The 24,499-nt window shown below is 69.6% G+C and overlaps 1 protein-coding gene across 1 annotated transcript in view; it reads left to right on the forward strand.

Moving 5' to 3' along the window:
- The first annotated feature begins 208 nt into the window (after window positions 1-208).
- The window catches only part of LOC134154204 (neurogenic locus notch homolog protein 3-like), a 28,832-nt gene continuing 4,541 nt past the window's right edge, over window positions 209-24,499 (forward strand). Inside the window, 25 exon segments of the mRNA XM_062600920.1 lie at window positions 209-517; window positions 520-636; window positions 1,227-1,340; window positions 2,051-2,164; window positions 2,824-3,057; window positions 4,145-4,255; window positions 5,006-5,198; window positions 5,302-5,447; window positions 6,566-6,679; window positions 7,355-7,474; window positions 9,009-9,161; window positions 10,110-10,338; window positions 11,303-11,510; window positions 12,029-12,182; window positions 13,001-13,185; window positions 13,998-14,130; window positions 14,747-14,998; window positions 16,045-16,157; window positions 17,586-18,094; window positions 19,709-20,029; window positions 21,391-21,539; window positions 22,100-22,313; window positions 22,941-23,025; window positions 23,359-23,521; window positions 24,175-24,479. Coding sequence (XP_062456904.1) covers window positions 238-517; window positions 520-636; window positions 1,227-1,340; window positions 2,051-2,164; window positions 2,824-3,057; window positions 4,145-4,255; window positions 5,006-5,198; window positions 5,302-5,447; window positions 6,566-6,679; window positions 7,355-7,474; window positions 9,009-9,161; window positions 10,110-10,338; window positions 11,303-11,510; window positions 12,029-12,182; window positions 13,001-13,185; window positions 13,998-14,130; window positions 14,747-14,998; window positions 16,045-16,157; window positions 17,586-18,094; window positions 19,709-20,029; window positions 21,391-21,539; window positions 22,100-22,313; window positions 22,941-23,025; window positions 23,359-23,521; window positions 24,175-24,479 — 4,716 coding nt within the window. The 5' untranslated portion in view covers window positions 209-237.

The raw sequence follows: 24,499 nt of genomic DNA on the forward strand, positions 1-24,499 counted from the left end.
GGGGGGGTCATCCTTGGGTGGAGGACACGTGTGGATGGGGGGCTTCCTTGGGTGGAGGACACGTGTGGATGGGGGGGTCGATCCTTGGGTGGAGGACATCTATGGGTGGGGTCATCCTTGGGTGTAGGATACGTGTAGATGGGGGCATCCTTGGGTGGAGGACACGTGTGGATGGGGGGCGTCCTTGGGTGGAGGACACGTGTGGATGGGGGGGTCATCCTTGGGTGGAGGACATCTATGGGTGGGGTCATCCTTGGGTGTAGGATACGTGTAGATGGGGGCATCCTTGGGTGGAGGACACGTGTGGATGGGGGGGCGTCCTTGGGTGGAGGACCATCTCGGGCAACGAGCCTCCGCAAGGCCAGCAGTGCCCCGCGGCGGGGTCCGTGCCTTGGCGCCGAGACCCCCCCCCGCCCAGCCAGGGTGCTGACGCCCACGGGGCGCCCGGCAGGCGCCAACCCCTGCGAGCACTTTGGGCGCTGCGTGAACACGCAGGGCTCCTTCGAGTGCCGCTGCGGCCGGGCTACGCGGGGCCCCGTTGCGAGACCGACGTCAACGAGTGCCTGTCGGGGCCGTGCCGCAACGAGGCCACCTGCCTCGACCGCATCGGTGACTTCACCTGCATCTGCATGGCCGGTGAGTGCCACCCGCCCGCCCGCCAGCCCTGCCACCCCGCTCTGCCTCGGGGAGGACCTTGGGGAGGTGACCCACACCCAGGTGCCACCTCTGCACCTGGCACCGGGACCTCGGTGTGGCCACCACCACCACCACCACCACCACCCCGCACCTGGCGTGGGACCTGGTGTGGGACCTGGCGTGGCCACCACCACCACCCTGCACCTGGCGTGGGACCTGGCGTGGGACCTGGTGTGGGACCTGGCGTGGCCTCCACCACCACCCTGCACCTGGCGTGGGACCTGGCGTGGGACCTGGTGTGGGACCTGGCGTGGCCACCACCACCACCCTGCACGTGGCGTGGGACCTGGTGTGGGACCTGGTGTGGGACCTGGCGTGGCCACCACCACCACCCTGCACCTGGCGTGGGACCTGGCGTGGGACCTGGCTGTGGTCGTGTGTCTCGGGGCACCCCTTGGCCCGGGGACACCGTAACACGCGGCGAATCGCTCGGGTCTCAGCGCCGGCGGAGGGCGTCGCTGGGGCGGGTGGCGGGGGGGAGGTGACGCCCGCGGGGGTGGCACCGCTGGGGTGACGCGGGCGCCCCGCAGGGTTCAGCGGCACCTTCTGCGAGCTCGACGTGGACGAGTGCCAGAGCAGCCCCTGCGTCAATGGTGGCCTCTGCCGTGACGGCGTCAACGGCTTCAGCTGCTCCTGCCCTGCCGGTGAGCTGGGCGTACGGGCACCCTGGGGACACTGGGGACATGGGGGCACCGGGCACCCTGGGGACACCAGGGACATGGGGGCACCGGGCACCCTGGGGACACCGGGGACATGGGGACACCAGGGACATGGGGACAGCGGGCACCCTGGGGGCAGCGGGCACCCTGGGGACACCAGGGACATGGGGACACCGGGCACCCTGGGGACACCAGGAACCCAGGAACATGGTCGTCCTGGGGACACTGGGGTGCTGAGGGACACTGGGCACGTGGCTACCCTGGGGATGCGGCCACCCTGGGGGCACCAGGCGCGCTGTAACCCCGGGGACACTGGGTGCACAGGAGACACTGGGGACACTGGGCACGTGGGGGGGGACACTAGGAGCCCTGGGGACCCCCGGACGCATGGGCACTCGAGGGACGCTGAGACCCCTGGGGACACCAGGCACATGGGCACCCCGGGGACCCTGGGCACAGAGGGGGATGTGGGGACGTGGGCGCCGTTGGGGACACTGGGCACCCCAGGGAACCCTGGAGACACCGTCCACGTGGAGGATGTGGGGATCCCTGGGGAAAAGGGCGGGCACCCCAAGGATGCAGGCACCGTGGGGACCAAGGGGGCGTGGGGATACGGGGCACACGAGGCCCCCCCCCCCACCCCCACCCCTCCCCAAGGCCACCGGGTGCCCCAATGACCCGGCACCCGTTGGCAGGCTTCGCGGGCCCCATGTGCCAGCTGGACATCGACGAGTGCGCCAGCACCCCGTGCCGCAACGGCGCCAAGTGCCTGGACCGGCCCAACGGCTACGAGTGCCGCTGCGCCGAGGGTGAGCCCCCGGCACCCGCACCCTCCCGGCACCCCCCCCCACCCCTCCCCCCGAGTCCCTCCCACCCAGTCCCGTGGATGTCCTGACCCAAGGGTGCCCCTGCTCCTTCCCGTGTCCTCCTCCACCCATAGCCTTGGCGCAGGGGTGTCTCCTTCGTGCCCGTGTCTCCTACCTGGAGGTGCACCCCACTCGAGGGTGCCCCCTTCCTGGTCGTGTCCCACAGCCAAGGGTGCCCCTGCTCCTTCCCGTGTCCTCCTCCACCCGTGCATCTGTGGGTGCTCTTTCTGCCCGCACCCTTGGCGCAGGGGTGTCCCCTTCGCGCCCATGTCTCCTACCTGGAGGTTCTTCCTACCCAAGAGCGTCCCTCTTACCCAAGGGCACCTCCGTTCTGGTCGTGTCCTCCACCCAAGAGTGGCCCTGCTCCTGTTCTCCCCCACCTCTGCATCTTAGCAGCGGGTGCCCCTTCTGCCTACACCCATGGGTGCCCCACCCCCCGCTGAAGGGTGCCCCTGCTCCTGCCCACGTCCTCCCTGACCTGTACCTCCCTTGGTGCATGGATGTCCCCTTTGTGCCCATACCCCCTACCTGAGGGCACCCGCACCACATGGGTGCCCCCCACCCACGGGCGCTGCCGACCCTCGTGCCCCCCCACCCCCCAGGTTTCGAGGGGGCGCTGTGCGAGCGCAACGTGGACGACTGCTCGCCGGACCCGTGCCACCACGGCACGTGCGTGGATGCCATCGCCGGCTTCACCTGTACCTGCGCCCCCGGCTACACGGGCTACCGCTGCGAGGTGCAGCTCGACGAGTGCCACAGCAACCCGTGCCGCAACGGCGCCAAGTGCATCGACCGCATCGACCACTACCAGTGCAACTGCCTGCCCGGCACCTCGGGTAGGGCGCCCGTGCCCGCGCGGCGGCTCGTTGGGGTGGGATGGGCCACGGGAATGGTGCTGGATGGTGTGGCGGCCCATTGGAGGTGGGATGGGTGAGGGGCACGGTGTTGGGTGGTGTGGTGGCCCATCGGAGTGGGAAGGGTGGGGTGGGAATGGCGTCAAGTGGAATGGTGTCCCATCAGGGTGGGATGGGAGATGGGCACTGTGTTGGGTGGCGTGGTGGCCCACCAGAGTGGGAAGGATGGGATGGGAATGGCGTCAAGTGGAATGGTGTCCCATCAGGGTGGGATGGGAGATGGGCACGGTGTTGGGTGGCGTGGTGGCCCATCGGAGTGGGAAGGGTGGGATGGGAATGGCGTCAAGTGGAATGGTGTCCCATCAGGGTGAGATGGGAGATGGGCACGGTGCTGGGTGGCGTGGTGGCCCATCGGAGTGGGAAGGGTGGGGTGAGAATGGCGTCAAGTGGCATGGTGTCCCATCAGGGTGGGATGGGAGATGGGCATGGCACCAGGTGGCACGGTGATCCACTGGGGCGGGATGGGTGATGGGAATGGCACCAGGTGGCATGGTGACCCATTGGGGCAGGATGGGAGATGGGAGCGGCGCTAGGTGGCACGGTGACCCATTGGGGTGGGATGGGTGATGGGCATGATGGTGGGTGGCATGGTGCTCCGTTGGAATGGGATGGTGATGGACATGGTGATGGGTGGCATTGTGCCCCATTGCGATAGGATGGGTGATAAGTATGGCATGGGGTGGCATGGTGTCCCACTGGGGCAGCATGGGAGATAGGCACGGTGCTGGGTGGTACAGTGGCCCACTAGGGCATGGGACGGGTGATGAGCACAACATCAGGTGGCATGGTGTCCCATTGGGATGGGATGAGTGATGGGCACGGCGTTGGGTGGCATGGTGTCCCACTGGGGTGGGATGAGTGATGGGCATGGCATTGGGTGGCATGGTGTCCCATTGGGGTGGGATGGGTGATGGGCACGGTGCTGCGTGGCATGGCGTGCGCTGGGGGCGTGGGTGGCGCTCCGTGGGCCCAGCATGCAGGTGACACCGATGGTACCCGCCCGCGCCAGGTGTGAACTGCGAGGTGAACTTTGACGACTGTGCCAGCGACCCGTGCGACTACGGCGTGTGCCAGGACGGCATCAACCGCTACGACTGTATCTGCAAGCCTGGCTTCACAGGTCGGCTGCCACGGCCATGGGCTGGCACCCAAGGGTGCCCCTGGCCTGTGCTGGGGGGGATGCCAGTGCCCAGGGGATGTCCATGTCTGGTGCTGGTGCCCGGGGGAGATGCTCTTGCCTGGTACACGTGGTGGCACCCGTGGCTGGTGCCTCTGGCTGGTGCCCATGGCCCTTCCCGATGGTTGATGCACACGTGGTGCCCTGGGGAGATGCCCGCAGCCCCACAGCCCTGCCCACTGTGGGTGCCCTCTGTGGTTGCCCACAGCCATTGCCAATGGTTCATGCACACATGGCACCCTGGGGAGATGCCCACGGCCACACAGCAGTGCCCACCATGGGTGCCAACCATGGATGGTGCACCTGTGGAGGTGCCCGTGGCCACGCAGCAGTGCCCACCATGGGTGCCCACCATGGATGGTGCACCTGTGGAGGTGCCCGTGGCCACGCAGCAGTGCCCACCATGGGTGCCCACCATGGATGGTACACCTGTGGAGGTGCCCGTGGCCAGGCAGCAGTGCCCACCATGGGTGCCCACCATGGATGGTGCACCTGTGGAGGTGCCCGTGGCCACGCAGCAGTGCCCACCATGGGTGCCCACCATGGATGGTGCACCTGTGGAGGTGCACATGGCCACGCAGCAGCACCTGCCCACCGTGGTTGCCCGCAACCCTTCCCCACGGATGGTGCCCGCACGGTGCTGCGCAGCAGCACCCGTCGCTCCGTGCCCACCCCACCCACCCGCCCACCCAGGCCCCCAGTGCAACGTGGACATCGACGAGTGCGCCTCGCAGCCCTGCCGCAACGGCGGCACCTGCGTCGACGGCGAGAACGGCTTCAGCTGCCTGTGCCCGCCGGGCACCCGCGCCCCGCTGTGCCACCCGGGCGCCGAGCCCTGCCGCAGCAGTCCCTGCGCCCACGGCGCCTGCCGCGACCTGCCCGACGGGTGAGCGCAGCCGCCGTGGGGCTGGGGCAGGGGGGGGGGGGATGCCCACCCGGTGGGGGGTGCTGCCTGGCACCCACACCCCCCCCCCCTCCCTTCTCCGCAGGTTCGCCTGCGACTGCGAGCCGGGCTGGGCCGGCCCCACCTGCGCCCGCAGCACCCATGGGTGCGAGTCGCAGCCCTGCCAGCATGGCGGCACCTGCAGCCCCCACGCCGGTGGCTACCGCTGCGTCTGCAAGGAGGGGTACCAGGGTATGGGACACCCCGACCACCCCGGGGACACCCCGACCACCCTGGGGACGCCGGGACTGTCACGGCCACCCTGGGGACACTGAGTGCTCTGGGACCAGTGGGACCACCATGGGGCTATCAGGCCCACCCTGGGGACACCTTGACCACCCTGGGGACACCGGGACTGCCATAGGGCTGCCACGGCCACCCTGGGGACACTGACTGCTCTGGGGCTGGTGGGACCACCCTGGGGCCATCGGGCCCACCCCGAGGACACCCCAACCACCCTGGGGACACCAGGACTGCCATAGGGCTGCCACGGCCACCCCGGGGACACCCCAACCACCCTGGGGACACCGGGACTGCCATAGGGCTGCCACGGCCACCCTGGGGACACTGACCGCTCTGGGGCTGGTGGGACCACTATGGGGCCATTGGGCCCACCCTGGGGACACCTCGGCCACCCTGGAGACACCAGGACCACTGCAGGGACACCTCAGCCACCCTGGGGACACTGGGACTGCCATGGGGACACCTCGGCCATCCTGGGGACACCAGGGGTGCCATGGGGATGCCACCCTGGGGACACCAGGACTGCCATAGGGCTGCCACAGCCACCCTGGGGCCACTGACCACTCTGGGGCCAGTGGGACCCCCATGGGACCATTGGGCCCACCCTGGGGACATCTTGACCACCCTGGGGACATGGGGACTTCCATGGGGACACCCCAGCCACCCTGGGACACCAGGACCACTGCAGGGACACCTCGGCCACCCTGGGGACACCGGGACTGCCATGGGGACACCTCGGCCACTCTGGGGACACCCCGACCACCCTTGGGTTCCTGGGACCACCGTAGGGACGCTCCAACCACCCTGGGGACATCCTCACCGCTGCAGGGCCACCTTGGGGATGCCCACACCATCACGGGGACACCTGGACCATTGAGGGACCCCCCCCCGGCCCACCCTGGGGACCCCAGGTCCTGGCACTGCCCCCATGCCCACCCCCAGACCTGGCACTGCCACCCTGCCCACTCTGAGGACCCCCTGAAGCTGGTCCCTGTTTCTCGCCGTGCCCGTGTCCCCACCGTGCCCGTGTCCCCCCCGTGACGTGGCACTCGTGTGTCCCCCCACAGGCACCCACTGCCAGACGGACGTCGGCAAATGCGCGTCGAGCCCCTGCCTGAACGGGGGCACCTGCGTGGACGGGGCGGGCACCTACCGCTGCCTCTGCTCCCTGCCCTTCGCAGGTGGGTGACATGGGTGCCACTGTGGGAGGGAGGGGAGGGCACATGGGGTGGCACCTGTGGGGATGGGGTGGCACCGCCGCGGGGCCTTGCCCGTGGGCGCTGCCATGCCGGGTGCTGATGGTGCTTTGCAGGGTGCCTGGTGGCCACCATGCCCCAATGGGTGCCCACGGTGCCGTACCAGCTGCCTGGTGCACGTGGTGCCCTGATGGGTGCTCGTGACATCATACCAGGTGGTTGGTGGCCACCATGCCCCAATGGGTCCCCACAGTGCCGTAGCGGGTGCCTGGTGCACGTGGTGTCCTGATGGGTGCTCGTGACATCATACCAGGTGGTTGGTGGCCACCATGCCCCGATGGGTGCCCACGGTGCCGTACCAGCTGCCTGGTGCACGTGGTGCCCTGATGGGTGCTCGTGACATCATACCAGGTGGTTGGTGGCCACCATGACCCGATGGGTGCCCATGGTGCCGTACCAGCTGCCTGGTGCACGTGGTGCCCTGATGGGTGCTCGTGACATCATACCAGGTGGTTGGTGGCCACCATGCCCTGATGGGTGCCCGCGGTGCTGTAGCGGGTGCTTGGTGGCCACATTGCCCTCGTGGGTGCCTGGTGCCATGCCAGGTGCCCTGACGGGTGCTGGCCTCTCGCCCCCCCCCTCCCCACCTCACCCCGGCAGGCCGTAACTGCGAGCGGGTGCTGGCACCCTGCACCCCCAACCCCTGCGCCAACGGGGGCGTCTGCGTCCCCACCGCCGACTACGAGGGCTTCAGCTGCCGTTGCCCCCCCGGCTGGCAAGGTGAGGGCACCCTTCCTCCATAGGCACCCCGACCTCCTCTGGGACCCCTGACCCCCCCCACCCCACGGGTGCCCTGACCTCCTTTGGGTGCCCTGACATCCCCACCTCCCCATGGGCACCCCGACCTCCTCTGGGTCCCCTGACCCCTCCATGGGCACCTTGACCTCTTCTGGGCACCTCAACCCCGCCCCCCCCCCCCCCGTGGGCACCCCGACCTCCATGGGCACCTTGACCTTTTCTGGGCACTCCAATCCCCCCCCCCCCCCCCGTGGGCACCCCGACCTCCATGGGCACCCTGACCTCTCCCCCCACCATGGGCACCCTGACCTCCATGAGCACCTTGACCTCTTCTGGGCACCCCAACCCCCCCATGGGCACCCCAACCTCCATGGGCACCCTGACCCCCCCCCACCCCATGAACACCCCGACCTCCATGGGCACCTTGACCTCTTCTGGGCACCCCAACCCCCCCATGGGCACCCCGACCTCCATGGGCACCCCACCTCCCCCCCCCCCCATCATGGGCACCCTTGGGCCTCCATAACCTGTTCTGGGTGCCCCTGGCCCCTGACCTGGTGCCCCCTCTGCCCCCAACTCCGTGCCCCTGACCCTGACCTTGTGCTCTTTGCCCTCTGCCCCTTGACCCCATGACCCCTGCCCTTGTGCCTCCCTGACCCCGTGTGCCCTCCGGCCCCTGACCCTGGGTCTCCGTGACCCTGGGCCCCGTTACCCCGACCCCGTGCCCTCTGACCCCATGCCCTCTGACCCCTGCCCTTGGGTCTCCCTGCCCCCCGACCCTGTGACCCCTGACCCCCGTCCCCTGCCCTTGTGCCCCTTCCCCCCTGACCCTGTGCTCTCTGACCCCCGACCCCCTAACCCCGCCTTTGTGCCTCCGTGATCCCGTACCCCTTTGCCCCTGACCTTGTACCCTCTGCCCCCTGACCCCATGACCCCCTCCCCTGTGCCCTCTGCCCCCCGACCCCGTGCCCTGGGTCTCCGTGACCCTGCGCCCCATTACCCCTGACCCGGTGCCCTCTGACCCCATAACCCCTGCCCTCGTACCTCCGTGACCCTGTCCCCCTTTACCCCTGACCCCGTGCCCTCTGACCCCGTGCCCTGGGTCTCCGTGACCCTGCGCCCCATTACCCCTGACCCGGTGCCCTCTGACCCCATAACCCCTGCCCTCGTACCTCTGTGACCCTGTCCCCCTTTACCCCTGACCCCGTGCCCTCTGACCCCGTGCCCTGGGTCTCCGTGACCCTGCGCCCCATTACCCCTGACCCGGTGCCCTCTGACCCCATAACCCCTGCCCTCGTACCTCTGTGACCCTGTCCCCCTTTACCCCTGACCCCGTGCCCTCTGACCCCGTGCCCTGCGCCCCATTACCCCTGCCCCTGTGCCCTCTGCCCCCTGACCCCATAACCTGTGCCCCTTTATCCTCGACCCTCCGCCCCCCCCGACCCCGTGCCCTCTGCCCCCCGACCCCGTGCCCTCTGCCCTCCGACCCCGCGGCCCTGCCCCGCGGCGGCGGCAGGCGGGCGCTGCCAGGAGGACGTGGACGAGTGCGCGGGGGGCCCCTGCCGCAACGGCGGCTCCTGCAGCAACCGGCCCGGCGCCTTCGCCTGCCTCTGCCCCCGCGGCTACGGCGGCGCCGCCTGCCAGCGCCGCCTCCAGCCCTGCCACCCCGGTGAGCACGGGGCCACCGGGGCCACCAGGGCCGCCTGCCGCCCTCGGGAGCGTGGGGACACGGGGGGCGTAGGAGGCACCGTGGGGTGTGGGGGAGCTGGGGCCACCAGGGCCACCTGCCGCCCTCGGGAGCGTGGGGACACGGGGGGGGGCGTAGGAGGCACCGTGGGGTGTGGGGGAGCTGGGGCCACCAGGGCCACCTGCCGCCCTCGGGAGCGTGGGGACACGGGGGGTCGTAGGAGGCACCGTGGGGTGTGGGGGAGCTGGGGCCACCAGGGCCGCCTGCCGCCCTCGGGAGCGTGGGGACACGGGGGGGGCGTAGGAGGCACCGTGGGGTGTGGAGGAGCTGGGGCCACCAGGGCCACCTGCCGCCCTCGGGAGCGTGGGGACACGGGGGGGGCGTAGGAGGCACCGTGGGGTGTGGGGGAGCTGGGGCCACCAGGGCCACCTGCCGCCCTCGGGAGCGTGGGGACATGGGGGACGTAGGAGGCACCGTGGGGTCTGGGGGAGCTGGGGCCACCAGGGCCACCTGCTGCCCTCGGGAGCGTGGGGACACGGGGGGGTGTAGGAGGCACCGTGGGGTGTGGGGGAGCTGGGGCCACCAGGGCCACCTGCCGCCCTCGGGAGCGTGGGGACACGGGGGGCGTAGGAGGCACCGTGGGGTCTGGGGGAGCTGGGGTGCCCTGGGGCCAGGTGTGGGTGTCATGTTTGGGTGCTGTGGGGCCAGGTGTGGGTGTCATCTTTGGCTGCCCTGAGGCCAGGCAAAGGCGTCACCTTCAAGTGCAGTGGGACCGGGCGTGGGTGTCACGTTGGGTGCTGTGGGGCCAAGTGCAGGTGTCACCTTTGGGTGACACCCTCCGGGGAGGGGCCACCCCACCACCGCGGGGCACCCTTTGACGTCCCCTTGATCCCCTCTAACGCCCCCCACCCACCCCCCACCCTTCCGCAGACCCGTGCCTCAACGGGGGCACGTGCCGGGACGAGGCGGACACCTTTGGGTGCTCGTGCCCCGCCGGCTTCGCGGGGCCCCGCTGCGGCACGGACGTGGACGAGTGCCGGGATCGGCCCTGCCGCAACGGCGGCACCTGCACCGACTACGTCAACAGCTTCGCCTGCGCCTGTGCCCCGGGCTGGACCGGCCGCCTGTGCCAGCACAACGTGCCCGACTGTACCGACAGGTACCGCGCGCGCCGGTGGCCCCGGGTGCTGCGACGGGGACGGTGTCCCAGGGCGTTGCTGTGCATCCCTGTGCCAGTGTGGTGGCCCCAAATACACTGGGGGTAGTGGTGGTGAGGGGGGGTTTGGCACCCATGGGTGCCCCTTAGGTGTCACCTATGGCTGCACCGTGGTCTTGGGTGCAGCAGTGGGGATAGAGCCCCTGGATGTCTCTGGGTGTCCCCGTGCATGCCCGTGACAGCGCTTTGGCCCTGGACGTGTTGATGGAGATGGCACCCATGGGTGCCCCTTGGGTGTTCCCCGTGGCTGCACCATGGTCTTGGGTGCAGCAGTGGGGATAGAGCCCCTGGATGTCTCCGGGTGTCCCCGTGCATGCCCGTGACAGCTCGTTGGCCCTAGATGCGTTGATGGAGATGGCACCCATGGGTGCCCCTTGGGTGTCACCTATGGCTGCACTGTAGTCTTGGGTGCAGCAGTGGGGATAGAGCCCCTGGATGTCTCCGGGTGTCCCCATGCATGCCTGTGACAGCTCGTTGGCCCTAGATGCGTTGATGGGGATGGCACCCATGGGTGCCCCTTGGGTGTCACCTATGGCTGCACTGTAGTCTTGGGTGCAGCAGTGGGGATAGAGCCCCTGGATGTCTCCGGGTGTCCCCATGCATGCCTGTGACAGCGCGTTGGCCCTGGACGCGTTGATGGGGATGGCACCCATGGGTGCCCCTGGGCGTCTCCACACCTGCCCCTGCCAGCACAATGTTCCTGGTGGCTACAGTGTCCATGGGTGTCCCTAGGTGTCCTCAAACCTTTGCCTACCAGCATGGTATCCCCAACTCCACCCATGGGTGCCCCTGGACACCCCAACCTTCCCAAATCTTCCTCCCTTTCTCCTTGCCCCTAACCCACCCCACCCGTCCCCTGACACCCACGGGTGCCCCCGGGGCTGAAGCGCTGCCGTGGCGCCCGCAGCTCCTGCTTCAACGGGGGCACCTGCGTGGACGGCGTCGCCTCCTTCACCTGCCGCTGCCGCCCTGGCTTCACCGGCGCCCACTGCCAGCACCCGCCTGACGGGTGCCAGGGCCAGCCCTGCCTGCACGGCGGCACCTGCCTGCCCGCCGCCGCCCCCGGCGCCTACCGCTGCCGCTGCGCCCGCGGCTACACCGGCGCCCAGTGCCAGGTGAGCCCCGCGCCCGCCTCGGGCGGGCACCCAGGGGTGCCAACGACCCGCTCGGGTGGGCACTCACGGCTGCAAGCGACCTGGTTGGGTGGGTGTGAGTGATCTTCTCATGTGGGCACCTGCGGGTGCTCCCCCCCTCTGCTGATGACGCCCTTGGGTGGGCACCTATGGATGCGAGTGACCTGCTTGGGTGGGCACCCATGGGGTGGCCCCCCTGTAACGACCCGCTCAGTTGGGCACCCATGGGTTCAAATGACCTGCTCAGGTAGGCACCTATGGGTATTCTCCCTCTGCCAACGACCTCCTTAGGTGGGCACCCATGGGTGTGAGCAACCTGCTTGGGTGGGCACCCATGAATGCTCCCCCTCTACAAATGTCCTGCTTGATGTCACCCAACTATTTATCGATCTTCTTGCTATTAATTCTCCTGCGTGGGTGGGCACCCATGGGTGTTGCCCCCCCCTTGCTGTCACCCATTGCGTATGTAATTTTGGGGTGCCCCCCCCCGGTTTCGGCAGCTCCCGGTGGACCTGTGCCAGCCGTCGCCCTGCCGCAACGGCGGCCGCTGCGTCCAGACGGGCCCCGAGGTGGCCTGCGAGTGTCCCGGCGGCTGGTCGGGCCACTACTGCGATGTCCCCAGCGTGTCCTGCGCCGTGGCGGCCGCCCGCAGGGGTGAGCGCCACCCGGTCGCCTGGGTGCCCTCCCGGTTCATGGGTGCTGGGTCCTTTCCTGGTTCGTGGGTGCTGGGGAGGTTGTGATGAGCTCGGACATGTGGGTCTCCTCCCGGTTCATGGGTGCTGGGTCCTTTCCTGGTTCGTGGGTGCTGGGGAGGTTATGATGAGCTCAGACATGTGGGTCTCCTCCTGGTTCATGGGTGCTGGGTCCTTTCCTGGTTCGTGGGTGCTGGGGAGGTTATGATGAGCTCAGACATGTGGGTCTCCTCCTGGTTCATGGGTGCTGGGTCCTTTCCTGGTTCGTGGGTGCTGGGGAGGTTGTGATGAGCTCGGACATGTGGGTCTCCTCCTGGTTCATGGGTGCTGGGTCCTTTCTTAGTTCATGGGTGCTGGGAGGACTGGGGGGACTCAGATGCCTGGGTCCCCTCTTGGTTCGTGGGTGCTGGGTCCTTTTCTGGTTCATGGGTGCTGGGGAGGTTACGATGAGCTCGGACATGTGGGTCTCCTCCTGGTTCATGGGTGCTGGCTCCTTTCTGGGTTCATGGGTGCTGGGAGGACTCGGATGCCTGGATCCCTTCCTGGTTCATGGGTGCTGGGTCCTTTCTGGGTTCATGGGTGCTGGGAGGACCTGGATGCCTGGATCCCCTCCTGGTTCATGGGTGCTGGGTCCCCTCCCAGTTCATGGGTGCTTGGGGGGCTATAACAAGCCCGGATGCCTGGGTCCTTTCTGGGTTCATGGGTGCTGGGAGGCCTAGCGGGGGGGGAGAAGGGGAGGTCTAATGCGCCCGGACGCCTGGGCCCACCCTGTTGCCACAGGTGTCGCCCCGGAGCAGCTGTGCCACGCGCGGGGCCGCTGCGTGGACGTGGGCAGCACCCACCAGTGCCTGTGCCACGAGGGCTACGCGGGCGCCTACTGCGAGAGCACCCTGGACCGCTGCCAGCCCGACCCCTGCCAGCACGGCGCCACGTGCCGCAGCTACGTGGGCGGCTACCACTGCGAGGTGAGGTCCCACCACCGCCACCGCCCAGCTGACACCCTTGGGTGCCCCCAGATGCCTGGGTGCTTCCCGAGCTGACGCTGCTGGGCGCACCGAGGAGTTGTTTGCTTTTTTCCTGGGTGCTGGGTGCCCCTGGGGTGCTTTTGTAGAAGGGAGAAGGTGGTGGAGGCCATGGGTGGAGAATGGGCGCCCACCACCCCTTTCCCTCCCCGATGTCCCCTGCTTTGGGTGCCAGCAGGGACACGGGGTCCCCATGGGCACCCACCACCCCCTTCCCTCCCCGATGTCCCTTGCTCCAGGTGCCAGCAGGGACACGGGGTCCCCATGGGCACCCACCACCCCCTTCTCTCCCCGATGTCCCTTGCTCCAGGTGCCAGCAGGGACACGGGGTCCCCATGGGCACCCACCACCCCCTTCCCTCCCCGATGTCCCCTGCTTTGGGTGCGAGCAGGGACACGGGGTCCCCATGGGCACCCACCACCCCCTTCCCTCCCCGATGTCCCCTGCTTTGGGTGCCAGCAGGGACACGGTGTCCCCTTGGGCACCCACCACCCCCTTTCCTCCCCGATGTCCCCTGCTTTGGGTGCCAGCAGGGACACGGGGTCCCCATGGGCACCCACCACCCCCTTCCCTCCCCGATGTCCCCTGCTTTGGGTGCGAGCAGGGACACGGGGTCCCCATGGGCACCCACCACCCCCTTCCCTCCCCGATGTCCCCTGCTTTGGGTGCCAGCAGGGACACGGTGTCCCCATGGGCACCCCCCCGCCCCGGTGGGATGCCCCCGGGTGCCGGTCACCCAGACGTGTCCCCCGCAGTGTCCCCCGGGCTTCGAGGGGGAGCAGTGCCAGCGCGAGGTGGACGAGTGCCAGTCGCAGCCGTGCCAGAACGGCGGCTCCTGCGTCGACCTCGTGGGCCGCTACGTCTGCTCCTGCCCCCCGGGCACCTTGGGTAGGTGCCACCGCCCCGGCGGGGACAGCGCGAAGGGGACGCCGGGGTCTCCGGGTCCCCTGTGCCAGGGTGGCACTGGGCAGGGCTCTCACATTCCCATGTCAGGGTGGCACCAGGCCAGGTCCCCGTGCCAGGGCTGCGCTGTGCCGTGTCCCTGTGTCCCCATGCCAGGGTGGCACTGGGCCGTGTCCCCATGCCCCTATGTCAGGGTGGCACTGGGCCGTGTCCCTATGTCCCCATGGCAGGCTGGTAGTGGGACTGGATCCCCCTGTCCCCATGCCAGGGTGGCACTGTGCTGGGTCCCCATGTCCCCATGGCACCATGCTGGAGTCATTGCAGGGAGCCAGGCTGGTGCCAGGGCTGGGCCAGGGTGTAGGGCTGGGTGCCAGGGCCATGCCAGGGTGGCACTGTGCTGGGTCCCCATGTCCCCATAACAGGGTGGCACCGTGCTGGGTCCCCGTGTCCCCATGCCAGGGTGGCACCGTGCTCGGTCCCCACGTCCCCATGCCACGGTGGCATGGGTCCCCCTGTCCCCATGCCAGGGTGGCACCGTGCTCGGTCCCCACGTCCCCATGCCAGGGTGGCACCGTGCCACCACCTCCCCGTGCACCCGCAGGCGTCCTGTGCGAGATCAACGAGGACGACTGCGCCCCGGGGCCGGGCAACCGGGCACCCAAGTGCCTCAACAACGGCACCTGCGTGGACCAGGTCGGCGGGTACCGCTGCGCCTGTCCCCCCGGCTACACCGGGCACCGCTGCGAGGGTGACGTCAACGAGTGCCGTAGCCAACCCTGCCACCCCCGGCACAGCCGGGCCTGCGTGCAGGGCGCCAACGACTACCGCTGCCTGTGCCAGCCCGGCTTCACCGGTGGGTGCCCCCGCGGAGGTGCCAGAGTGGGTTAAGGTGGGCCCGAGGCGGGCGAGCTCCTTGCCACGGTTGTGCCAAGGTGCTGGGCTGGGTGCCAGGGTCATGCCAGGGAGTCACGCTGGAGCCAGGGTGCTGGACTGGGTGCTAGGGCCGTGCCAGTCCTGTGCCAGGGTGCAGGGCTGGGTGTCAGGGCCATGCCAGGGTGCTGGGCTGGGTGCCAGGACCGTGCCAGGGTCATGCCAGGATGCCAGTCTGATGCCAGGGCTGTGCCAGGATGCCAGACTGGATGCCAGAGCCATGCCAGGGCCATGACAGAGTGCTGGGCTGGTGCCAGGACCATGCCAGGGCCATGCCAGGATGCCAGGCTGGTGCCAGGGCCATGCCAGGGCCATGCCAGGGAGCCAAACTGGTGCCAGGGCTGTGCCAGGATGCCAGACTGGGTGCCAGGACCATGCCAGCACTGTACCAGGGTGCAGGGCTGGGTGCCAGGCTGGTGCCAGGGCCATGCCAGGGTGCTGGGCTGGGTGCCAGGACCGTGCTGGAGTCATTGCAGGGAGCCAAGCTGGTGCTAGGGCTGTGCCAGGGCTGAGCCAGGATGCCAGACTGGATGCCAGGGGCATGCCAGCGCTGTGCCAGGGTGCTGGGCTGGGTGCCAGGACCATGGCAGGGTCATGCCAGGATGCCAGACTGGTGCCAGGGCTGTGCCAGGATGCCAGATTGGGTGCCAGGACCATGCCAGCGTGCCAGGACCATGCCAGCGCTGCGCCAGGGTGCAGGGCTGGGCACCAGGCTGGTGCCAGGGCCATGCCAGGGTGCTGAGTTGGGTGCCAAGGCTGTGCCAGTGCTGTGCCAGGATGCTGGGCTGACTGCCAGGCCCGTGCCAAGGTTCTGGGCTGGGTTCCTTGGCCATGCCGGGGTGCTGGGCTCGATGCCAGGGCTGTGCCAGCGCGCAAGGCTGGGTGCCAGGGCATGCCAAGGTGCCAGGCAGGGTGCCAGCCCCCCGGCCCCGCGTAACCCCCCCCCCCCCGACGCTGGCGTCGCCGCAGGGCGCCGCTGCGAGAGCCCGGCGGACGCGTGCGAGTCGCAGCCGTGCCAGAACAGCGGGCAGTGCCAGCCGGCCCCCAGCACGCCGCTCGGCTACGTCTGCCGCTGCCCGCCGGTGAGCGCCCGGGGGCTGCCTGGCACCCGCTGCCCGGGGGCTCGGGTGGGGCTGGGTGCCAGGCAGGTGCTTGGAGGGGGGGGGCATGGGTGGGCATGGGGCTGGGGGCAGCCGTGCCATGGCATGCGCTGGTGGGCACGGGGCTGGGTGCACCCCAGGGTCTGGTGCCACCTGGGTGCTGGGGGTGGCCTGGGTGGCCCGGGTGCACATGGGGGCTGGGTGTCAGGCGGGTGCTGGGGGTGTCCTGGGTGGTCTGGGTGCACGTGGGGCTGGGTGCCAGGTGGGTGCTGGGGGTGTCCTGGGTGGTCTGGGTACACATGGGGCTGGGTGCCAGGTGGGTGCTGGGGGTGTTCTGGATGGTCTGGGTGCATGTGGGGCTGGGTGCTGGGGATGTCCTGGGTGGTCCTGGTGCTCATAGGGTTGGGTGCCAGGCGGGTGCTGGGGATGTCCTGGGCGGCCTGGGTGCCAGGCAGGTGCTGGGGATGTCCTGGGTGACCCGGGTGCACGTGGGGCTGGGTGCTGGGGATGTCCTGGGTGTCCCGGGTGCCAGGCAGGTGCTGGGGATGTCCTGGGTGACCCGGGTGCACGTGGGGCTGGGTGCTGGGGATGTCCTGGGTGTCCCGGGTGCCAGGCAGGTGCTGGGGATGTCCTGGGTGACCCGGGTGCACGTGGGGCTGGGTGCTGGGGATGTCCTGGGTGTCCCGGGTGCCAGGCAGGTGCTGGGGATGTCCTGGGTGACCCGGGTGCACGTGGGGCTGGGTGCTGGGGATGTCCTGGGTGTCCCGGGTGCCAGGCAGGTGCTGGGGGATGTCCTGGGTGACCCGGGTGCACGTGGGGCTGGGTGCTGGGGATGTCCTGGGTGTCCCGGGTGCCAGGCAGGTGCTGGGGGATGTCCTGGGTGACCCGGGTGCACGTGGGGCTGGGTGCTGGGGATGTCCTGGGTGTCCCGGGTGCCAGGCAGGTGCTGGGGGATGTCCTGGGTGACCCGGGTGCACGTGGGGCTGGGTGCTGGGGGATGTCCTGGGTGACCCGGGTGCCAGGCAGGTGCTGGGGGATGTCCTGGGTGACCCGGGTGCACGTGGGGCTGGGTGCTGGGGGATGTCCTGGGTGACCCGGGTGCCAGGCAGGTGCTGGGGGATGTCCTGGGTGACCCGGGTGCACGTGGGGCTGGGTGCCGGGGATGTCCTGAGTGGCCCTGGTGCTCATAGGGTTGGGTGCCAGGTGGGTGCTAGGGGTGTCCTGGGTGACCCGGGTGCACGTGGGGCTGGGTGCTGGGGGATGTCCTGGGTGGCCCTGGGTACACATGGGGCTGGGTGCCAGGCGGGTGCTGGGGGAGGGGGGGGGGGTGTCCCGGGTGACACAAGCGAGCACGGCCCCAGCACCCAGCCCCACCTCTAACTCTCCCATTTCCCCCCCACCCCACCCTAGGGCTTCGCGGGCGCCCGCTGCGAGCGCGGGGCCGCCTCGTGCCGCCAGCTCTCCTGCGCCAACGGGGGCAGCTGCCGAACCACGCCGCTGGGCGCCCGCTGCGTCTGCCCGCCGGGTTTCGGCGGCGCCGAGTGCCGAGCGGGCGCCAACGGCACGTGCGGCTGCCTCAACGGGGGCAGCTGCGGGCCGGGAGGCGCCGGTTGCCTCTGCCCGCCGCGTTTCGAAGGTGCCCGCTGCGAACGGCGCGCTCCGCCGCCCGGCCCCGTTCCTTGCCCCGTTCCCGAATGTTTAGGTCGAGGAGGCGACGGGCGTTGCGACCGACCGTGCAACAGCGCGCCGTGCCGTTGGGACGGCGGCGACTGTTCGCTCCTGGTGGACGACCCCTGGCAACACTGCGCGGCCGCCGGGTGCCCGCTGCTCTTCAACAACAGCCGCTGCGACCCGGCCTGCAACACGGCGCCCTGCCTCTACGACAACTTCGACTGCCGGGCCCGCGACCGCTCCTGCAAGTGGGTGCCCGCCTCCGCCCGGGTCCACCCACCACCCCGGGTCCACCCTGCGCCGTGGCCTCCTCCTGGCCCGTGGCCGCCTCGGCTCGTGCCGCCCTTGCTGGCCCGTGGGCACCCTGGCTGGTGCCCCGCGTCCGTCCCGCTCCGTACTCGCCTCGTCCGGCGTCCTCGTGCCCGTCGTGGCTCGTGCCCCCCATTCCTCCCCTCTACAGTGTCCTCCTGGCCCGTGGCCACCTCGGCTCGTGCCACCCTTGCTGGCCCGTGGGCACCCTGGCTGGTGCCCCGCGTCCGTCCCGCTCCGTACTCGCCTCGTCCGGCGTCCTCGTGCCCGTCGTGGCCCGTGCCCCCCATTCCTACCCTCTACAGTGTCCTCCTGGCCCGTGGCCGCCTCGGCTCGTGCCGTCCTTGCTGGCCCGTGGGCACCCTGGCTGGTGCCCCGCGTCCGTCCCGCTCCGTACTCGCCTCGTCCGGCGTCCTCGTGCCCGTCGTGGCCCGTGCCCCCCATTCCTCCCCTCTACAGTGTCCTCCTGGCCCGTGGCCGCCTCGGCTCGTGCCGCCCTTGCTGGCCCGTGGGCACCCTGGCTGGTGCCCCGCGTCCGTCCTGCTCCGTGCTCGCCTCGTCCGGCGTCCTCGTGCCCGTCGTGGCCCGTGCCCCCCATTCCTCCCCTCTACAGTGTCCTCCTGGCCCGTGGCCGCCTCGGCTCGTGCCGTCCTTGCTGGCCCGTGGGCACCCTGGCTGGTGCCCCGCGTCCGTCCCGCTCCGTACTCGCCTCGTCCGGTGTCCTCGTGCCCGCCCTGCCCCATGCCCGTCGTGGCCTGTGCCCACCCTATGCAGTGCCCCCATGCCCAGCCTGCCTGGTGTCCCTCCCGTGCCCACGCTGTGCTGCGCCACCCGTGCCCGTCCTGGCCCGTCACGTCGCTCGTGCCCACCCGGCTCCACGCCCGTGCGTTTCCGCGTCACCTGTTCCTACCCTATCCTGCGCCCCGCGTGCCCGCCTTGCCTCACGCTCCCCATGCCCGCTCTGCCCCACGTTCTCCATGTCCACCCCATCCAGTGTCCCCAGTGCCCACCTTCTCTGGTGCCCCCCATGCCCACCCTGTCCTATGCCCACCTTCTCTGGTGCCCCCCATGCCCACCTTGCTCCATGCCCACCTTCTCTGGTGCCCCCCGTGCCCACCCTGTCCTATGCCCACCTTCTCTGGTGCCCCTCATGCCCACCTTGCTCCATGCCCACCTTCTCTGGTGCCCCTCCCATGCCCACCCTGTCCTATGCCCACCTTCTCTGGTGCCCCTCATGCCCACCTTGCTCCATGCCCACCTTCTCTGGTGCTCCCTCATGCCCACCTTCTCCATGCCCACCTTCTCTGGTGCCCCCTGTGCCCACCCTGTCCTATGCCCACCTTCTCTGGTGCCCCTCATGCCCACCTTGCTCCATGCCCACCTTCTCTGGTGCTCCCCCATGCCCACCTTGCTCTGTGCCCACTCTGGTGCCCAACGGCCACCCTGCCCCATGGCCACCTGCTCCGGCGGCCACCATGTCTACCCCACCATGCCACCCCCCCGCCCCCCCCTATGCCGGTGCCCGCGGGCAGTGGCTCCGTGCCCTCCCGCAGCCCCGTCTACGAGCAGTACTGCTCCGACCACTTCGCCGACGGCCGCTGCGACCAGGGCTGCAACAACGAGGAGTGCGGCTGGGACGGGCTCGACTGCGCCCGCGAGGTGCCCGAGGCGCTGGCCCGCGGCGTCCTGGTGGTCACCGTGCTGCTGCCCCCCGAGGAGCTGCGGCGCACCAGCACCGCCTTCCTGCAGCGGCTCAGCGCCATCCTGCGCACCTCGCTGCGCTTCCGCCTCGACCGCCACGGCCGCTACATGATCGAACCCTACTACCGGCCCCAGCGCCTGCGCCGGCGCGAGGTGGCCCCCGAGGTCATCGGGTGAGCGGGGCGACTCGGGGGGCACCTTGGGGGGGATGCCGCGTAGGGATGTGGGTGCTGGGTGTGCGGCACGCTGGGGACGTGGCGGGAGGGACCGAGGGGGACATGACGTGGGAATGTGAGTGCTGGGTGGGATGGGGCTGGTGGTCACTGGGCATGGGGCCATAGGTGCTAGGTGGGATGGGGCTGGTGGTCGCTGGGCATGTGGCATGGGACCATGGGTGCTGGGTGGGATGGGGCTGGTGGTCACTGGGTACATGGCGTGGGGCCATGGGTGCTGGGTGGGATGGGTCTGGTGGTCACTGGGTACATGGAGTGGGGCCATGGGTGCTGGGTGGGATGGGGCTGGTGGTCACTGCGTACATGGCGTGGGGCCATGGGTGCTGGGTGGGATGGGGCTGGTGGTCACTGGGTACATGGAGTGGGGCCATGGGTGCTGGGTGGGATGGGGCTGATGGTCGCTGGGTACATGGCGTGGGGCCATGGGTGCTGGGTGGGATGGGGCTGGTGGTCACTGGGTACATGGCATGGGGCCATGGGTGCTGGGTGGGATGTGGCTGGTGGACACTGAGTACATGGGGCCATGGGTGCTAGGTGGGATGGGGCTGGTGGTCACTGGGCATGTGGCATGAGGCCATAGGTGCTGGGTGGGATGGGTCTGGTGGACAGTGGGGACATAGCATGGGGCCATGGGTGTTGGGTAGGATGGGGTAGGGGGCCATCAGGGGCATGGTATGGGGGTATAGATGCTGGACGGGATGAGGCTGGGGGAGACAGGTGCTGGGTGGCGTAGGCAGGAGGACACTGTGGACATGACATGAGGCCAAGGCTGCTGGGTGGGATGGCTAGGAGGACATGGGGGCCATGGGTGCTGGGTGGGATGGCTAGGAGGACACGGGGAACATGACTTGGGGCCATGGGTGCTGGGTGGGATGGGGTAGGGGGCCATCAGGGGCAAGGTATGGGGTACAGATGCTGGACAGGATGGGGCTGGGGGACACAGGTGCTTGGTGTCATGGGTGGGAGGACACCCGGGCCATGACATGGGGCCAGAGGTGCTGGGCGGGATGTGACACGAGCACGTTGGTGCTGGGTGCCATGGGCCGTGGGGGGCTACGGGTGCTAGGTCGGATGAGGCGAGGCGACGTGGGAGCCGCGGGGATGTGGGTGCTGGGTGGCAGGTGGCCGTGGGGACCTGGGTGCAGGGTGGGAGGTTGCGGGAAGGCCCCCCCCCACCCCCACCCCATGTAAGGGCTAAACCTGGGTTGGGGCGATGGAGACCCCACGTGCAGGGGGAGACCCCTGCCCGCCCCCCCCCCCCCCAACACGTGTCCTCCTAACCCACCCGTGTCCCTTGGCAGCTCCGTGGTGACGCTGGAGATCGACAACCGCCTCTGCTCGCAGGCCTCCGACAAGTGCTTCCCCGACACCCGCAGCGCCGCCGACTACCTGGCCGCGCTCTCGGCTGTTGAGCGCCTCGATTTCCCCTACCCCATCAAGGCCGTGCGCGGTGAGGGCATCCCTGGGCAACGGGGACGGCGTCCCTGCGGGCCGGGGACGGTCCGTGACGCGCCCGGTGGCACCGACGCGCGCGGGGCCTTGGCCGTGCTGATGTCCCCGACGTCTCGAACGTGCCGGGGCGGGGAGGGAGGTGACCTGATGGCGTGGGTGGCCCTGGCTCGTTGACGCTGGTGTCCCCACCGTTTGGGATACCCTGCCAGTGCCGGTGTCCCCAAGGTGCAGGGTGACCCCCCCCCAACACAACGTGCTGAGGTGGCCTTGACGCATAGCGGGTCACCGGTGGTGGTGGTGATGGTGCCGGTGTTCCCAGAACATGGGGTGGCCCATGGTGGCGGAGTCCCCAAGGCATGGGGGTGCCCTGATGGTGTCCTAACGGTGCCAATGTCCCTGACGTGCAGAGGTGTCCCCAACGCGTAGGATGTCCCAGTGGTGGCAGCACCCTGACACTGCCCCCAGTGCCTGAGACGTCCTCGACGTGCAGGGTGCCTCGGTGGTGGCGTCCCTGCCGCCCGGCGTGCCGCCGCTCTTGACGTTGTCCCCGGCGCGCAGGTGACAAGCTGCCCGAAGCCCCCGACCCCGTGCGCCTGCTGCCGCTGGTGGTGGTGGGCGGCGTGATCCTGCTGGCCATCGCGGTGCTGGGCGTGCTGGTGGCGCGGCGCAAGCGGGAGCACAGCACCCTCTGGTTCCCCGAGGGCTTCAGCCTCACCAAGGAGAGCAACAAGGACCGGCGCGAGCCCGTGGGGCAGGACGCCCTGGGCATGAAGTGAGCGGGCACTTTTGGGGGGGGGGGTGTGACTAGGGGGAGACACTGGGGCTGGGGGATCCCTCTGTAGCTTGAGGGGACCCCAAGGGGTGCTGAGAAGGTCCTGGAGCGACTGGGAAGACACTGGGGCTGGAGGATGCGGGCTGGAAGGGTTCCAGTGCAACTGGTGGGGACACTGGGGTTGGGGGGGTCCCTCTGCAGCTTGGGGGGCTTCTACGGGGTGCTGAGGGGGGTCCCAGTGCAACGAGGGGGACACTGGAGCTGGGAGGCATGGGTTGGAGGGTGTTCCAGTGCAACTGGGTGGGGGGACACTTGGGAGGTCCAAGTGTAACTGGGAGGGGGGGGTTAATGGGACTGGAGGATGCTGGGACTGAGGGGGATCCCAGTGCAACTGTGGGGACCTCACCGTGCCAACGTGTGTGTATGTGGGGGGGGTCCCCTTTGGTCGGGGTCCCCTGTGGGCCTGTGGTGGGTCCCAGGTTCCCCTGTGAGGTCTCACCACATCTAAGGGGTGCTGCACCCCCAACTCTCCGTGGGGTTTCAGGGTGCCCTGTGACCCCCCCCCAAACCCCAAATCACCTGGACCCAGCCTCATGCCTGTGTCCCCCCACCCACCCACCCACCCAGGAACATCGGGAAGGGTGAGAGCCTCATGGGTGAGCCCTCGGAGGAGTGGCTGGACAGCGAGTGCCCCGAGGCCAAGAGGATCAAGGTACCTCAGGCTGGAGCAACGTGCGTGTGGCGGGGAGCTACCACGGACCTTGGTGGCACCATGGGCACGTCAGGGCGGGGCGGGGGGGGACACCGTGGGGCTATATAGGGTGAGCATGGGGCACGGTGGGCACCATGGACCTGGCAGGGTGGTGTGAGGTCAGGGAGGAGGAGCATGGACACAGGAGACACCACGGGACCAGACAGGGTGGCCGTGGGTCATGGTGGGCGCTACGAGCAGATTGGTCAAGGCATTGGGGCAGGGGAGGACGCGGCGGGGTGTGGGGCACGTACAAGGGGTTCTCAGCATGCCCGGGCACCCTTGGGTGTGCAGGTGGAGGAGCCAGGTGCCGAGCCCGAGGACCCCGTAGACTGCCGTCAGTGGACCCAGCACCACCTGGTGGCGGCCGACATCCGCATGCCACCCGCCATGGCCCTCACGCCGCCCCAGGGCGAGTTCGACTCTGACTGCATGGACGTCAACGTCCGTGGGCCAGGTAGGGTGGGCGTGTGGACGCTGGGAGCAGGGAGGACACGGATATGGAGGGCAGTGGGGGACATCGTGGGTGTGGAGAGGACCAGTGGGTCGGGGCCGTGGTGGCCGGGTAGGATGGGCACGGGGGACACCATGGGCACGGGGGACACCATGGGCATGGGGGACATCATGGGCATGGGGAGCACTGTGGGCGTGGTGGGGCTGGTGTGGGGTCTACAGAGCCAGCATGGGCATGGAGAGGGCACCGTGGTGCTAGATGGGGAGGATGTGAGGCATGGAGGACACCACGGGCCTGGTGGGGCTGGCGTGAGGTCTGGTGGTAGTAGCATGGATGCAGGAGGCTCCATGGGACCAGATAGGGTGGGCGTGGGGCATGGTGGGCACGAGGGAGATGAGTGGTATCGTGAGGCCAGATAAGATTGCCACGGGGCGTGGTGGACACCAGGGACACGGGGGGCCACCAAGGACCTGGTAGACATGGCATGGGTATGGAGGAGCACCATGGTTATGGGGGCCACCATGGATGTGGTAGGGCTGGTCTGGGGTTCAGGGGGCACCCAGGTAGGGTGGTCAACATAGGGTGGGAGTCCCTGGAGGCCTTGGCTTCCTGGCGTGCCCGGCAGCCCGCTAACGCCAGCCCGACGGTGCCCGCAGATGGCTTCACGCCGCTCATGCTGGCCTCCTTCTGCGGCGGCGGCCTGGAGGCCGAGGTGGCCGAGGACGAGGAGGGCGACGACGCCTCGGCTGGCATCATCGGCGACCTCATCTGCCAGGGCGCCAGCCTGGGCGCCCAGACGGACCGCACGGGCGAGACCGCCCTGCACCTGGCCGCCCGCTACGCCCGCGCCGACGCCGCCAAGCGCCTGCTGGACGCCGGCGCCGACACCAACGCCCAGGACAACACCGGGCGCACGCCGCTGCACGCTGCCGTCACCGCCGACGCGCAGGGCGTCTTCCAGGCGAGGCCGCGGGGCGCCGC

The sequence above is a fragment of the Rhea pennata genome, unplaced genomic scaffold (genome assembly GCF_028389875.1).
Source record: "Rhea pennata isolate bPtePen1 unplaced genomic scaffold, bPtePen1.pri scaffold_156, whole genome shotgun sequence".
Classification (NCBI taxonomy): domain Eukaryota; kingdom Metazoa; phylum Chordata; class Aves; order Rheiformes; family Rheidae; genus Rhea; species Rhea pennata.